Genomic DNA, 17,358 nt, shown 5'->3' with positions numbered 1-17,358 from the left:
TGTGGAATCGCGGCCACAATTACGCGACGTGTGCGATATCAATTTTTCATGTTTCTGCTCAAACTTTTAAATTTATTTTTAATTAAACTCCTTAATGAATTTATAATCCAAAGAAATTTTATGCATTTCATAGATACGATAGATCATAAACGTCCAATTCGAATGATTTTTTCCTCGTTTTAACGATGACGAAATAACATCGCTTGCGGTTTCTCTTCTCCCTCTTTCTCTCTCGGATAATAAAATATAAATATGGAATAATTCATATGGATCAGATACAGAAGCGCAATTACATGCATACGTTTGCGTGATTACGTACAGAATTACACGGAATTAGAATCTGACAGTTATCAAATTAATTACCTTATTAAGTTCTGACAATACAATATATGCGCTATTTATTTGCAATTGTTTAACGCGATTATATGTCAGTTCGACGTCTATTAATCAATCGCGTTTCAACGTAGTTGTTCGATATTTCGTCATAGTCACGGTTTACTTTCAAGTGAACCTGCGTCATTAAAATCTCGAAATCTATAGATCGACATCCGGTACAAAGAGTAACCTGCCGCTATGTTGCCTACTTGTACATGAAGCAAAATTGACTTGAATGTCTTTTAAAACCAATCATTAAATACTCGTATACTATTGTTAACGCCAGTTCTGAACTGTTGTAACTAAGCACAATTAAATCACCATTTATTTTTTATTACATGTAAGAATTGCTTGCACAATACATTTTTTTCAAGAAAAAGAGTGTAATTGTGAAATTTTTATATAGTTCTCCATTATTGGAATTATATGATTGTCGTTGAAAATATAATTTATTTATTTATTTTCTTTTTTCAACATTTTAAATTTACAGAAATGTTTTCATTAGATTCTTTACAAAAAAGTGTCAATAATATTAAGCAAAGTTTAGTGACTAAAATAGCGAAATAAAATTTACGTTGTAGTGTTTAGACTTTATTACAAATTCGCATTGAAAAACGAAAAAATAAATGATTATAGGTAGATCATAGTGAAAGTTTTAGAAGAGATATCTTTTACTCACAAGTACTATGTCTTCGATGAGATTCGCCCATCCCCGATTAGCGATGAGGAGTAATCTGGTAAGGGGACCGGATATAGCTGCCGTCATACCCTGCGTCGGTCCTATTACAGGTTTTTCTTCGTTATTGCCCCAGGAGTCACTTCCGCTGCTGATCGCCGTCTGGAAATATTCCGGAGATCGTTGGCATTAGTCGACAGGTAACATAGTAAACGGAGAGGGATCCCCTGTATCTGGGATTCTCTCACGTCCGCGGATGCATTACTGGACAGCCTGGCGAAAGTGAGTACAAATATATAGGGATTAATTTACAATTATTTGTTGTTTTGTTTGTTTTGGGGGATATAATTGCGGTGTGTGTTGCAGCTCCACGTCCAACTCCAGCGCTCCCGACACTACGGTGCTCTCACATCCTACTTACGGCTACGATCCATCGATCTTGCTGCTACGATCCTTACGTGCGCTCCTTCGGCTCGTAATATTCGAGACTTGTCTACAGGGTGTCCATACGTATTTCTTTTCTCCACTTTCGGCTTGAGAATTATGAAAGATTTACTCTCGAACGCGGACATCGGTCTCGCGGAACAATAAATTAAGAATTAACAATAAGTTAAGGATTTTTCTTGGAATTTTTATATGGACACCCTGCTGTTGTGCACCATAAAAAGGTGAAATCGATACCCAATAGACAACAGAGTAAACCATACACCATAACGGGCTCAATAATACTAGCTTATACTAGCGACTCGCAACGCAACAGAAATAATATTTGTCGAATTTCTCTAGTCACAAGCGCGTTTTCAAGAGTTTACACATGTAGACTAATTATCAAAATTCCAATACTACGAGATACAAATCGCTGATTGGCAGACGAACCGGTATCAGTCTTGCGGAGAAGCCCTTATATTTGATAAAAATTCAATCGCTCTCTTCGCGTACAAAATTTGCGAATTTTATTATTATTATTATTATTTCTTGTAACCGATCCGTATGCCGATTAATCTGCGTGCATTTATAATATATATATATGGTGTATACATCCAAAATATACGAGATGAAACAAGATACAACTATGACCGCTAGATATACGGTGCAATGAACGAGTACGAAGATTACAACAACGAGAGAATCGGCATCGATCAATGGCGATTCGTCAGATCTCGAGTAAATCGGCCTGTCCATCAGCCGATCAGTACGCCATAAAAAAGAGTCTTTAAGTCGGTGGTTGTCAGCGTTGCGTCGGGACCGTTGGCCGGGTGGAACAAGATAGGATTTGGAAAGAGAGATGGACCGGATAAAATTTATCTGGTAAATTTTTCAAAAGTGAAAAAAAAAACAAACTTGAACGTATAATTAAGTGTGTGTGTGTGTGTGTGTGTGTGTGTGATTAAAGATTTGAATAAATTATTAATTTTTAAAATTTCTTAATTGCTAAATCTTTAAACTTTTACGAGTATAAGCTACTTTATAATGAGACTAAAGTTGTCAAAAGTGTCAACAAGAAATATCAATTTAAGATGCACGTTTTAGTCTCAACTAGAGTAGTAGTACTATAACTCTATATTTTTGCATATAGAAATCTCTAAACTAACATATAATTATGGGTTAAGGGGATGCGCAATTTATACAAATTACATGCCAAGACCTCCTTGCAACGTTAGACGTACAAAAAGTGCGTAAATATGAAAGAAGTCGTAGCGGATAAGAAAGACAGTCTTTTTCACATAGAAGAAATGGCAGATTAGAATAATTGCTGTCGCGTATTATTTTCAGACGTATACATATGCATACATACATACGTACACACACATATATATATATATATATATATATATATACATATGCAATATGTATATATAATAAAATATTAGAGATCTTGATATGCAACTCATGCGCAGCGAGATAGGCAAGACTCAAATAGGTAGAATCGTTGTATGAAGGAAGGAGAAATGATGAGAGAGAGGAAAGAAGAAAGATGCCAGACAGGAAGAGTGACGGTATAATTTGTTCAGAATAAGTCGTCAAGGAGGATTAAGTCACCAGTGGAAAGTAAGCGGAAAATATGAGAGAAGTCTCTCTCTCTGTCTCTCTTAAATCGCGAGAGTCAAGAATGATCGTGATGTACATGCATGAAAGAGTGTGGCATGCGTAGACATACAATGTGTGAATTCAATACGAGTTATATTTTGCCATCGAAAAATTATGTGAAAAAAATTATGTGAAAAAAAAATAGTTGTCTGTAAATAATAGAACAATCAAGAAAGGATGCGATTGCAGACTACGGTGAAGAGTGCAGTTGTGTGTGCTACTTTTGCATGTAGCGCGCAACAGATTGCACGTGATATTTGCATGTACATATGTCAATAGAAAAATAGAACATTATTGTTGTGAAAAAAAATGATGGCTGATTCTAGAGCAAAGTGTGACTATCATAAATCGTTAATAATCATTGGAATAAATTTTCCTCTCCATGCAATTGAGAAACAACATGCTACGACGACTATTATGAAAGAGTATTTACGTATATAAAAAGAAATATGAAAAAACAGAACAGGCATGTACAGGGCGTATTATAGATAAAATGAGATAGATATACAGAGAGAAGAAAGAAAGAAAGAAAGTTGCTGAGCGGACCCGATAAAATCGATTGGTCCTATACACGTGCAGTACCAACCGTCGACGCGGTTCACATCAACAACACACAAATCGAAGGATAGTCTCGTAATCGAGACACTCCCGCAAAATGTATGTTGCCCTGCGATTGTCCCACTCGTCCCTTTATCGGGCCCGATCGGAGAGAAGCGCAGTCGCCGTATCTCTGTCGGCGGACGCTTAGGCGTTGTGTCGGATTTGGCGTACCAGTAGTGGAATGCCGGCTCCTGGGGCGGCTGTCGAGGGTGCGTTGGACGTCGGGGTGCTGTTGGCAGCAGCGGGGGCGGCCTGCTGGGGCGCCGGGCCCACGTTACGCGAGGCGCTTAACCCGAGCCCGAGGCTCTGTGTACCGGCGACAACACGGTACACCGTGCCCGCCGCTCTTGCCGCCCCGTCGGCCGCTTGCTAAACGAAAACAGAGACGAGAACTTTCGTTTACTTGGCTCTCTTGCCCTTGCCCGCTGCAAGAATCGCGCGCGTTTTCTTTTTTCTCTCTCTTTCTCTTTTCCGTTCTGCCCGCGCGATTTCGCGAAAGATCGCGATCTCTTCGCGGTCGGCATGCGTCTTGGAACTCCTGCAATGTGGCTGGAAAGTGTTTCGTTAAGAGGTCTGGGATTGCAACGTAGTAGTGGGCACCTCGGCAGAAGGAGGCCAGAGATCGCCTCAATCGTCGACGTTTTTGTGTTTAAAATTTTTGTCGTGTGAAAAATGGAGAAAAATTACTCATTTAACAATTATCGTGTCTATGCAGATAGAAATTGTATAAGAAAAAATCAGTTTGATATCGAGCGAGCGTCCATGTTATTTCAGGCGGTGTTGCATAAATTTCCTTCATGTGTATGTCCCTATGGACATGTACGCCAAACATGTACGTCAGATAAGTTAAAGACTGTTCGCTGTTGATCGATGATTGCGCGATGTCATTGAAAATTTACTACCAAATATATTTAGAAAGTTTGGATGAAAAGTTATTTTTCACTAACCATTCGTCAAGTTTCTCTATTTTGCGAACATAAATATTAATTTTATTTTATATAATTATGATGTTAAAGCTACCTTTGCCTGTGTGTGCTTGCGGCATAAGACAGAGCGCCACTTGTTTCCGTGATGCAATAAAAGGGTAATTCGCTTCTGGCATAATTTCGAGAGTTACTTATTAACGCAGGTGAATACTCGTGCGGCAAAAATAAATAGAGTATCGGTTACGTATAGACAAGTTTCTCGTTTTTTCAATCCGCGGACGGTGAAGGGTCGCGATCGACCGGTTTTTGAAATCGCCTCGAGTCGCGTTGTTCGTAATCTTTTTTTATAGGAAAGTGAATAACGATGGCAAACGCTTGGAAACTTGATTTTCGCATGACTGCAACTGTCAACGTTGGCAAAAAACTTGTTCCGCCGAGATAGACTTTGCGAACAAAAAATCGGTCAGCGTGTAAACGCTGATGATGATTATAATGATTGATTTTATTATAGTTTTTATCTATTTCGAGAATATATATAATGTAAATTAACGATTGACATAATGACATTGCGCACACACATGGCAAGAAATTAAATCTTTTTGATTTCTCTCTCTGTAACTCTGATAAATAATATTATTACTAATATAATGGATGTGAATTTCTGTGCATATTTCAAAGTGTTTTTTAAAATGCGATCACACTTTGTTAACAATGAGTTCCGTTATCAGTAAAGGCACATACAATAATTATTAAATACTTAATATTTAATTGTTTTCGATTAATTATTAATCAAATTATTTTTTAATATTACGCGAAAAAGAACAAAGAGTGCATTAAAATCTGAAAAATTGTTTAAAAATGTTTCTCGCAATCTACCGTGACAAAGTCTTAATTAAAAGTCTTAATTAGGCTGTTGCAATGCCGAATAAAATTGTCACGCGATCTCTGTTTCTCTTTTTATCGCTAAATTTCTAATTTATTATTCCACGCTATTTCATGCTTATATCATCGCGTATGAAATCGCGGATTCGCGTGGATTTTAATCATGGACGCGATCGGTGAAAATCCTAAAATAATTACTTAATACTGCAACTCGACAAGACAACTCGATGGTGCCTAGGTCAGAAATCTTGAAATAGTAACCAATAATATATGTGATGAGGCTATGTAAAGGCAATTTGGTTGCTCACTTTCACTGCGGTCTGCAGTTAGACGCCCTTGCAGTCGCCAGTCACCGGAATATCAAGTATGCGAGATTTGTCGCCGTGCGTGTCATGTATTATATCGACATAACTGCGCGCTAAATGAGTCTCCATTGTTCCTATCCTTTCTTCATCATCCTTTCTCTTATTCACGTATGAGCGTGATTTTCGCTCGCCGTAGAAGAGACGAAAGAATCGGCGTTCTCCATTTTTCACGCAACCTTATTAATGAACATGAGATGCTTCTATAAACTCCATAGCACAACTCACCCTGAAAAGATCGAAGAGAAAGTTGCCCGATTGTGTGGTACCTTGTCTCTTATCCCTGTTCTCCTCTTCGTTGACCTCCGTCTCATTTTCACTCAATGGCGTGAGCTCTTCTGTTTCCTTCGCTGGTTCGTCCGCGAATTGCACCCGCACTTCGTTATTCTGCGATTCCGCTTCGGCTTCGTTCACTCGATTCTCCGATTCCGGGTTCACGTCCTGTAAAAACACATTTCCTCTGGGTGGCAAGAATCAGACGATCAAGCGATATTCTGTTGACTCTTTACCCCGATATGAGTAATTTATTTTTCTATTTATCGGAATATTGATCAATGAATCATTGCTGATTGCTTGGTCGTGTGCCAAGAAGTGCATAAAAGATCAAGATCGCATGACAAGTAGGTCAATTGTATAACTTCAAGGTCTATGAAATGTATTTAGATGCGTGTAATGTGTGTTGCACATAGCAGTATTTTACTTATAAAAATAAATTAAATTAATTATAAAAATTATAAAAATAAATTTAATTTAATTATATAAATTTAATTTATTATAAATTTTAATTTAATTTATTATAAATTTAATTATAAAAATAAATTAAATTATTTATAAGATATATATATAATTTCACATTTCTTCGAGATTTTTTATGCACTAATAAACACATAATAATAAAGCGAAAGAAAATTAATAACTGCTCACACTTCGAAATATCTTGTATAGATCATGGTTATACTATTGCAAATTATTTGATTTTGTGTGTGAGAATATAAGAACAAATAACATGCGGATTATGAAGTAACACAGATGCTATATTTATGAGGACATAACATGCATAATCATTAAGCAACAAAAAAAAATTATATATTAATCACAACTTGCACAAACTTTATCAATGCAAACATGTTATTCATATTAAATACACATATATCGGACAAAGTCATACAATAGCCAATGATTTATCGGACAAAAAGCTGAATACCGATTATTGATTACTTGATGTTTATAAATATTCCTCGAGTTTTATATTCACAATTATATTCTGTGGGATATAATATACAATAAATGTAATGAACAACTTATATTTTTATAGATACACGTGATTCGACATGTCCTGCGAAAGGTGATAACATAGAAATGCTTGGTGGAAAAATCATAATCGAGATGAGCTTCAAAAATCGAAACCTATTTGCAATTGAAATGACGTCATAAGAGAAGAAAGACATTATATGAAAAATATAAAATCCGTTTTAAATTGATGTCAGAATTAAATAATGAAGACGAAATAAGAGAATTGGATAGACAAAAATATACAGTTTCGAATGATCGAATGATCTGCAAATAACATGAAACTCGAATTGTGCAGACGATAGATCACAGAGAGATGAATTGAAATATCGAGAGATGGAAGATAAGCCCGGAACCGGCGTATAATGATATTTTTTTTTCCAGTATAATTCTGGCCAACCCAGAAGAGATCGTAATAACGGATCTCGTCACATAGCGACAATAGCAACAACAACATTATTAACCGATTAATTGCCGAGAACACGAGAGGGCAGAAAAGGAGTTAGCAGTGTACGAAAACGTGCGTGGCCGCGGCAGTCCTGGTTGCGCGGTAAATTAGCGACCATTTGCGGACCATTAGATCCCTACCCCTCCCGTTCGAGATCTGAATTGTCGATCGGATATCCGATCGATTTGATTCTCGTTTTCCTCGACCACCCGATGAGTAATTAACACGCAAAGTGGACAACGCGCCGCAGCAGTCCTGAATGCGCGGTGATTCTGCATCTGTTGAGGATTCCTCAAGGTCATGACCTCGAAAGTTTTACCGAGCTGCTGACCCAACGACGTCACTGCGAAGCGGTGACTTCGTTGTCTAGCGGTGATTCTGTTGTTGTGACGATCGACTCGGTAGTGTTAACCTCGTCTCCGCTTTCTGTTATTGTTGGGGATGGAGAGGAGCTGGGCGCTTCCGTCTCTGCCGCCTCGTCATCGTCTGGAGAAAACGTCGGCAGAGAGATCGATACTCTGGAATTGTTCGAGTTGGTTGACTTTGTCTCGCTATCATCTTCATCCTTTTCTTCATCATCGAAGGGCGAGGTGCCCGTTACGCTTGTGCCATCGTTGTTCCTTTGGACACCTGGGCGATTACCACCGCCGAGGACATTGCGGAGGATGACCGGACCGAGGGCGCGAATCACTTCCGCGACAATTGCGTTGACCTTTGCTTCGATTCTCTAGAAAACAATAGGTCTTAGCTGGAAAGTCTCTTAGAGTGGCGATTTCTCGATCCTCTTCCCACTCGGACTTCAACGCATTACTTTGCCTTGTGATCCCCTTATGAGCAGTAAGGGTGATATCGATCCACAGTAGTGATCGTAGATTTTGTTTTGTTTATGAATGATGCTTATATCGTTCGGTCTGTACGAGGATTTTTTTGAATCTCTGAATAATCGTCGTCTAATAATGAATGTTTATGCGAGTTATCCGGTGTTGTGCTTAAAAATCGATCAATGACTGATTTATGTTATCATTATTCTGACTGCATCTCTTATTATCGGGCTTTCCTTCGAAGGCACTGCAAGTCATGGGAAATCATAGTTACGCCAGTTTGATGTTTCATTCAACATCTGGTAATATTCAAAGAAGATCTTTGTACGGGCTCTAGTTTTGAATTTAATGACAAGAATTAAACACGATTGATTGTCGGAATTATTTCGGGAAGATTCACATCTACGCACATCGTTTAGTATTACGTTGATGACTATTATGTGCATATTCAATCATTCGGAGACGTTATACCGCTGGAAAATTTCAACATTCCCCTCTCAAGGAATAATCTTCCGGTTCGCGACGAGAATTGCGACTTTGCAGCGATATGGGATAACTAACTCCCGTTATTCTGCGAGATTCATTACCAAATCAATCGCATTGTCATATGACATGCAACCGCATGCAAGAGAGGCCGGCCAACATAGCCAACACAGGAAAATCGCTTGCTAACGAGACAAAAAAAAAATCACACAGCGCATTATTAGTCAAATTAGGAAGTTATTCTTGGACAATTCAATAGCCTGCGTTATGCAGAAAAAAAGCTTCGCACGTAATATATAAGAAAGAAATTTTCCCAAGATGTTTAGGTCTTCTTATAGGATTCTCTTGTATCGAACGATTGTCTCGTATTACGCAATTTGTTGTTCAAACTATAAAGCTTTCCCTACAAGATCGTGAAAGTTCTCTTGATATAATTCACGAGGTCAAGTAAAATCTCTGAAAGGAAGGAAAAGAGAAAAAGTAACTCGAGAAACACATCATAGGTACTCTTAACAGTAGAAATCGACGGAAGCGCGATGATTGTTTTTGCAAACGCGACTATAGCTAATTGCTTCCGCTTCCATAATGCGGAATAAACACGACGAATAGAATCGAAACAAATCGATCCGTCTACGCGAGTGTGTAAAGGGACAAATTGGCTAGTGTCGACTGACTTGCAAATCGAATGCGTTACTTTCTCAGTAAGAATGTGAAGTTAAAATTGAGATGTTTGACAAATGCCGCTTTACAGTACGAGTTTGCAAAGTTCGACAAAACAAGTCCTAGTCCAACTAGAATGTTAAAAGTCTTTAACGCAGATCAAAATCAGATGAGTTCGCTCAAGGGCGTCATATTGCTCCTTGATGATATGTGCATGATATTGTATGTCGAGCGAAGTAATCTATGATGATAATTTATGTACAGCCTTGCTTATAAAACACCGCTCAAGAACGGCAATTTAGTCCTGGCCTTGTTCAGGATTTCTCTGATTATTCGTGTTTCGCGTATCACGACTGCTCACCTGGGAGATATCTGGAAAGAGCTGTCGTAGAATGCCGATCGTCCGTTTGTTCCTCAGGGCCGTCTCATTGTCAGTTTCGGCCATCACTAGCCGATCGAGGGTCTGAAAGAAAGTTTCCCATTTGCCCTACCATACGATTTCTAATTCTTTACCGGACAACGGCGATATTTTCCAGCTCCTAGTGATCGTAGAATATCAAGTATTGTCAAAATATTTGATTAGTATATTTTTCTGAATATTGTAAATTATTGATTATAAGAAAGATTAAAAATTGCAAGTTATTAGTTTGATAAATCAATATTTTTTTGCCAAATGAGAAACTGTATATCTATGTTGTATACACGTCTATTTCTCTCTTGCGTAAGGACTTTTAAATATGTATGAAGTGAGATTTTTTAATATATATATATATAGTATTGGAGTATATATGTCGTAAAGTGTATTATGGACAACATTTGACTTACGATCGTAATAAAATCCGCAAAGGAACTGCCTTCCCTCAGTTCCCTTTTATTAAAATTAATCATGCATTATGTGAATGTTGTTGTCAAAGTGGCGTTAAAGAATACGCGAAGAGTATCTGCCGCGAGGTAGCGGCAAACAAGGAAGTGTACCGTAGTGCATAATTTTCCCATTCAGGTGAAAATGGATGATAAAGACCGTGGAGTTTGATGCCTTTAAAAATGTTAAGGTAATTATGTTGTGTAACAATCTCTACGTTAGATGGTAGCAAAGCAAGGATCATTAACTTAGCGCCGTTGTATATTGAACGGACTTGTCGATTACTTTACGATTTACTGCCCGGAGGCGTGAGAGAACTGATTCTTCCGTGTATTCTCGGAATTCTGACAATGCGAATGAAATTAATTGCATTGTACGAAAATTATTAATAAAGATCATCACTCAACACTGATTGACAAAACTATTTATTTCATGCGAGAAATATATTTCATAGCAATTTATTAAACATTCCCATGCAAAGGAATTTCAATATATTTGGCAAAATTGACAGGATAATTATTCGTCACATTAATTATGTAAGATCGAAATTTCGGTTGTATCTACTTTAGTATCGAAGGATAACCTGTCATTATATAATACAGGGTGATTGAGTTGTATTCTAGTGCGTTTTTCATTTTGCATTAATTTCGCATAAATCTCAAACTGATAGAACCAATGGGAACGACCATTGAACTCAAATATTGCTCAACTCGAGTATTATAGTTCACTTTCCCTCAAAGCTTGTTCATATTCAGGTAGTCGACTCGTCCCTCTCAACTCTTTAGCCGAGAAATTTCGCTTGTATTTTTATTTTCGAATATTTAAAAATAATTTGAAGTAGGCCAAAAAACTAAATATAATCTTTTATATTTTATATAACTAAGCATAATCTTTTATATAATACTTACTTGTTTTTATATTATTAATATATGTCTTTTTATAATATTTTTAAAATTTTTTTATAACACATTTTTATTTTTTATATAATATATAATATATTATATTAATAATTTATATATATTATTATATATTACATATATTATATATAATATTTAAATCCCCGTCTCTCTCTAATAATAAACATGTAAGATGTTGCTTCTTAATTAAATGTATCTTATTCTCATAAATCTGAACTGATTTTCTGAATTTTAGATCTACTTTATTCCGCTTATTCGTCTACTTGTCTCTGCATCTATTTAACATTCTGTATTCTTAATGTTATCCACGAAATTCTTTCTAACTGCGTGCAAAATACGAATCAAATGGAAGTTCGCACAGTATTTTGAGTATCGCTGTTGCATGCACTTATACGCGTACGCGTACGCAACTTTCCATCGGGCACCTATCGACCGAAGAAAGTGTCCGGTTACTTGGCGGCCAGTGAAAGTGTCGGAGGGCGAGAGCTGGACGACCCGGCTTTTTCAGATCGTATATTTTGAGGTTTATACCGTTTACGAGAGTACACGTCGTGCCTGTGGTTTACGGAACCGCATGCGAGCGTCTGTTTACTTATCGATATGATTATATTACTCTTTATACTAGTGTTATAATAAAATATAATAATAATCTACTATTTTTACTTATCAATATGACTTTCGGAAATGTACTAGCAACCATGAGAACTTTTTTATCATTTCGCAAACATATAAACGTTTTTATTCTATCATGAAAATATTATGCTCACGAGGAGCCAATAAAATTTGCATGAGATAGTGTTCCGACATTGAAACATAGAAAAAACCTTTTGAGATTTATGGAGTTATTATTTTACAGCCGCATAATCAAAGCCTTAAATTCCTTGACACGCCGTTAAAAATCCGATATTATACGCGAAATTTGTGTTTCTCATACAAATCACTCTTTTCGAATTTCTCTTCGTGTCATGTAATCATCACCAGCTGGTGACCATGCTTTCGCCGCGCACGTGTGTTACGTTAGGTTACACAGATGTTATGTAAAAAATTATGATAATTATAAGTAAATTGCGATATTATAAGTAAATGCTACATATAGCTACATAAGTTTGAGTAACGACTGTGAAAAAATAGGCAACTATTATAATTTCCGTGATCATGTAATAACGTAACGTAATTAATCGTAACAATCGTAACATCACCAATTTTCGAAAAATTAAGAATTACATGCTTTCAATGAATTATTACGCGAACATCAGTATAAGAAATTAAAAAAAATTTCTTATATTTATTTCAGAAAGTATAAAAAAATTTTATTATACACGCTTTAATGTTGGAGCATGTCTGTCTTATGCTAGGTCAATTTTAATAGCTTTTTGTAAATTATTAAAATTTGCGTAAGATAAGATACGAAAATATTTTTATACTTCAAATTATTATTTAAGATAATATTATTTTTTATTTGTTTTGTAATTTGTTTCACGATTTATTTTAACAGCTTCATGAGCTATTAAAATTTGCGTAAGATAGTGTTTCGACATTGAAACGTGTATTAATAATATTTTCGTGACAGAATACATTTATAGATACAAAGATACAGATAAAGAAATGATTGCCAGCACATTTCCGGATTGCCACATTAATAAGTAGATTCGATTTCACGTGTGCGATTTTATAAATCGCAAGGTACGGAATTACGAAAATTTTAATTGCGTCTGATTTCTACTCCTTTATTCGCGCTGAAGATTTATCGTAGCCGCTATTAATCGAATGAAAAACTCGTCGAAAATAAAACATTATCTTTAGCCATCGAATCAATTGATTCGATAGAAACGATCAGAGATTTAATAGATCAGAACGTAGCTACTTTCGCGATCGAAAAGAAATCGTCTCACGTTTTATCATGTCGTTTGAGCATTAATAATTATTTCATTAATTTAATTTTAAATAAAAGTTAATTTTTACGCGTCGATTATGTCATTGAGAAATTCTCGGCAGAGATTTTTTAGAAAAATCACTTCTTTTTTAAGTGATGTGATGGGAAGGAACGCAGATAACATGAAGTGAAGCTAAGATTAATGGAAAATTATTCAGTGCCACTAGATTATGATTTTCGCGACCTAGTAAGAACGTTAAAGCCATTAAAATAGTCATTGCATAATTTGATAATAATTTCATGCAGGAATTTATCGAAGCATTTGTGTTAATTAGCTATTTAACAATTAATGACGGCCTTTTTTTTTAATATTTACACTTGAAATTTGGCCTCGAATTTTGTGAGTTGCGTGCCGCGTGCCATGATTATTAAGCAATGACGCAGCGGGAGAGGCAATAGCTGATCCGTCGCATTGATCTTGCGATAATCAAATAGACGGAGATGTTAAAAGAGAAAGGCATGAAGATGCACTTCTCACGTGCTTACCTTCGAATCGAGACCGTTTTCCGGAAGCGGATTCGAGCTCACTAATGCGAGACAAAGCGCAACCGTCAGTGTCAGAATGGTATACTTCATCTTGATCGGATAGATAAGTTCTGCGAAAAGAATACATTACACATTAAACGGCGCATATGTACGGTGCGTTTACGGTTGCAAATTCTAATGAATGTAATGCACATTATCGCGGCATCTCACAAATCTCTCATGATCAATTTTTCGCACACAATGTTATCTAGCAGTTTCTTACTTATTAGTAGATTGTAATTTTTTATGGATGCGTTGCGACTCGACAAACAACTTCTTAGAAACAATCTCTTGTGTTGAACATGTTATCTTGCGCGCAAAGCTCCTTTTCCTAGATTATATAAGAAAATTGTCTGCATCTAAACATATAGGACGGACAACAAACATCTAATATGTAGAAGAATAAGAGACTTTTCACGGGGCGTGTAATCTTGGTCCTCGTGTGATTTTCTCTTATTATCATTTGATACGCCCTTATCACGCGTGAACACGTGACGAGCATGTAGTTCACAAACTGGCAATGTGAGATGGAAATTTCTCACGAAATTCGAGAATCGTGAAAAGACAGAGAGAAGGTGCACGGGAGAGGAGCGGGAGAGCAAGAGGAGCAACGACTCTCCTTTCTCGGGCATGGATCCGTTCACGACTATCACTTTCGACGGAATGAAAGTGGCGAATGCTGTTGGCGTCTGCTAGACACAGGAGGAAACGCACGCGCTTCGTAATTAATCGCGATTTTAGTAAAATGTGACTTTGCGTCATATCCTCATCAAAATATTATATTATTCATCGATTCACGTTTTTCTTTTATAGAGCGTAAAATTTTTCTCGTCCCTTCCTCCGTACATTAGGCTTCATCATCGCTCGTTTATAACAAGCTTTAAAACTCTAATTAGATTTATGATAAAAAAATTAATTTTAAATATACATAGACATTTGTTAAAAAAGATAAAAGAAAGGTATAATAAGAAATATATAATTATTTTCAAATTGCTTATAATTGCATGAAAATAAAATGTTATAGTTTTATTAGACTAAATATGAAAGAGATGTGTGCTTGTCAAATTACAAAGTATTTGCTTTCGTTGAGGAATGCTGCCAGTGTGTGTGTGTACTTCTGTAATCCACCAATGTATGCCATGTGCAAATAAATGCACACGCATTTGGCACATTGAGAATGAATCGTTGATGAATCGAGCATGAATATATGGCATTGAAACGATGTAAATTCAATACAAAACACTTCTGCTCGAGGACGATTTTGAAATATTTTATTTTTGAACGTGCTGATTAATTTAATTATTATTTGTACTATTTTTATTGCGCAGAAAAAAGTTTACAATTATATGATAAATAATTTGAACAATATTTTTTTTTTTAAATAAACATATTCTAAAAAATTTTAAATATATACTCTTATATTTGAAAGAATAATTATTCGCGCATTGTAATAAAATGCAAACAATTTTGATAAATATTATAGCAATTCAATTGATGTCGAAAAAAGAACATGATTTTTGATCTTTTTATAAAATACGCAATAAGAATTGAACAAATAAATTTAATGAGATATAACTTTTTCAAAAAATCTTTTGTTTAAAAAAAACAGTAGATTTGCTTGTATTATAGATAACTCAAAACAATGATCGATGCAACTTTTAAATTTTACTCAGAACTTACTCTTTTCATAAGAATCATTTAGCAGATTTTCATTTTGCCAATTTTTTTCTCGGATCTTATCAAATCTCTCTCTCTCTCTCTCTCTCTCTCTCTCTCTCTCTCTCTCTTTGCGCTATTTAATTTTTTATTATTGATCTCATATGTATACATTTTTTGAATTAAATTTCATATTAAAATCTTAGAAAATATTTAATGAGATCTGAATATTGTAAAATATATATGTGTGAAAAATTGGACTCAAAATTTTCATCAAATGACTGATTACTAACCAGCTTGCACGTCCAGATGGAAAGAGATTTCTTCGGAATAAGCATAATCTTTAATAGCAGTCTTATTAAATATTGGATATAGATACTTTATTACGCCGAAATATTTTCTATTGATTCCGCTTAATCGATAATAAAAAAAAAAAAAAAATTGCAAATTTTTATTTTATTAATAATTATTTGTTTTTACATCTAAATATACTTAACGCCGTTAAGCAATAAAAATATTTCCAGAATTTTCTTCGTCTACACTTAACACGCGAAACTCAAAAATTTCCCACTTGTCACCATCTCGCCACGTGGTCGCCGCATTGAGCAATTTTCCACGAGACACTAAAGATGCATACACGGCGATCCGAAAAAAATGTCGATCGAGTTAGATACGCGAAATGTGTTGAACTCACCACGCACAGATACTATCCGTCACACGGTTTGTCGTGAAAATTGTGCAAACTGAAATTTTTGGGAAAAAAAAATCTCAAATTTGCAGGGTCCTGAAGGAGCTCTCGGCGGCTCCTGCTCTCTTCGGGGTTTTCTGTTACTGTGTGTGTAGCGGCGCTTAGTGAGCGGCTTTTATTAGAAGGAGGGGCCTGACACCACCTCCACGCTACACTTATGTCTGCGGCCTCTCGTCCTCTCCTTCTGTCATGTCGCATGGGAAATCCTGAAGAAGGGATCGCGATCACCTCGAATAAATTTTGGTCCAATCGCCGAAACATGAACATTTCGACGATGACCGTCGAGAGATGCACTTGCGCATCCGACTAGCTTTCGAATGTAATTTACTGCTTCTCTTGCGCTAGAAAATTCTGAATAATATTTTATATCTAGTGCAAAGCCATTCTTTTATATTTTACTAATTCTTAATATCTTATGAGGCTACTTCCTCTCGCGCAATACTTATCTTAAAATGAAATCTCCATTAACGAAGATAGAATAATCAAACAGTAGAATCTCTTTGTCATTGGATTTCTCATTTATATATGAATTTAAAACCGTTCTTCTTCTTTACAAGAAATTCTGAAATATTATGGATAATTAATACATTAAATTATAAGAAGAGTATACATATCGGAAATGTAAATGACATATCGTAAGATATGAGATACGCATAAGATTGAGGCGTAGACTAAATCTTGAGCAATCAACGGATGAATAACTACATAGGATATTAATTTCTTTTATAATTTTTATAATTTATCTAGAAACATTTATTTAACATTTATTTTTTTTATTTATTTTTTTTATTTATTTATTTTATTTAACATTTATTTAAACATTTATTTAACATTTATTTAACGTTTATTTTTGATTAAACATAACGCATTTAGCTTAAAATTGTGAAGCTGTAATAATGATAACAATGCTTATTAATTAATATTAATACTTATTTATACGTGTTATTTTAACCAGCATTTTTACTCACACCATAAAGCGGCAAACTTTGCAATCTTATTCTTTTTCTGACGACATAAGCTATTAGATGTAAATTCCCATTGATTAGAACAAAACGGTGTCATTGCGAGTAATTACACACCATAGATAATGAAAACGTATGTATACA

At 35.6% G+C, this 17,358-nt stretch overlaps 1 protein-coding gene across 4 annotated transcripts in view; it reads right to left on the bottom strand.

The window, feature by feature from the left end:
- LOC126849360 (uncharacterized) overlaps positions 1 to 17,358 on the bottom strand; it is a 29,210-nt gene that overhangs the window by 4,833 nt on the left and 7,019 nt on the right. The window contains exons 2-7 of one of the 4 annotated variants that reach the window (XM_050591116.1): positions 16,199 to 16,247; positions 13,810 to 13,919; positions 9,973 to 10,074; positions 6,138 to 6,350; positions 3,911 to 4,108; positions 1,055 to 1,213 (exon numbers count right to left, since the gene is read on the bottom strand). In XM_050591116.1, coding sequence (XP_050447073.1) covers positions 1,055 to 1,213; positions 3,911 to 4,108; positions 6,138 to 6,350; positions 9,973 to 10,074; positions 13,810 to 13,899 — 762 coding nt within the window. In that variant the 5' untranslated portion in view covers positions 13,900 to 13,919; positions 16,199 to 16,247. Of the gene's footprint in view, positions 1 to 1,054; positions 1,214 to 3,910; positions 4,109 to 6,137; positions 6,351 to 9,972; positions 10,075 to 13,809; positions 13,920 to 16,198; positions 16,360 to 17,358 lie in introns of those variants that run through there. The other 3 variants (XM_050591115.1, XM_050591118.1, XM_050591117.1) reach the window with 3 other exon arrangements.

Source organism: Cataglyphis hispanica, chromosome 4 (genome assembly GCF_021464435.1).
Source record: "Cataglyphis hispanica isolate Lineage 1 chromosome 4, ULB_Chis1_1.0, whole genome shotgun sequence".
NCBI lineage: Eukaryota > Metazoa > Arthropoda > Insecta > Hymenoptera > Formicidae > Cataglyphis > Cataglyphis hispanica.
The sequence above is the reverse complement of the archived record's forward strand: the minus strand, read 5'-3'. Positions and strand labels throughout refer to the sequence as shown.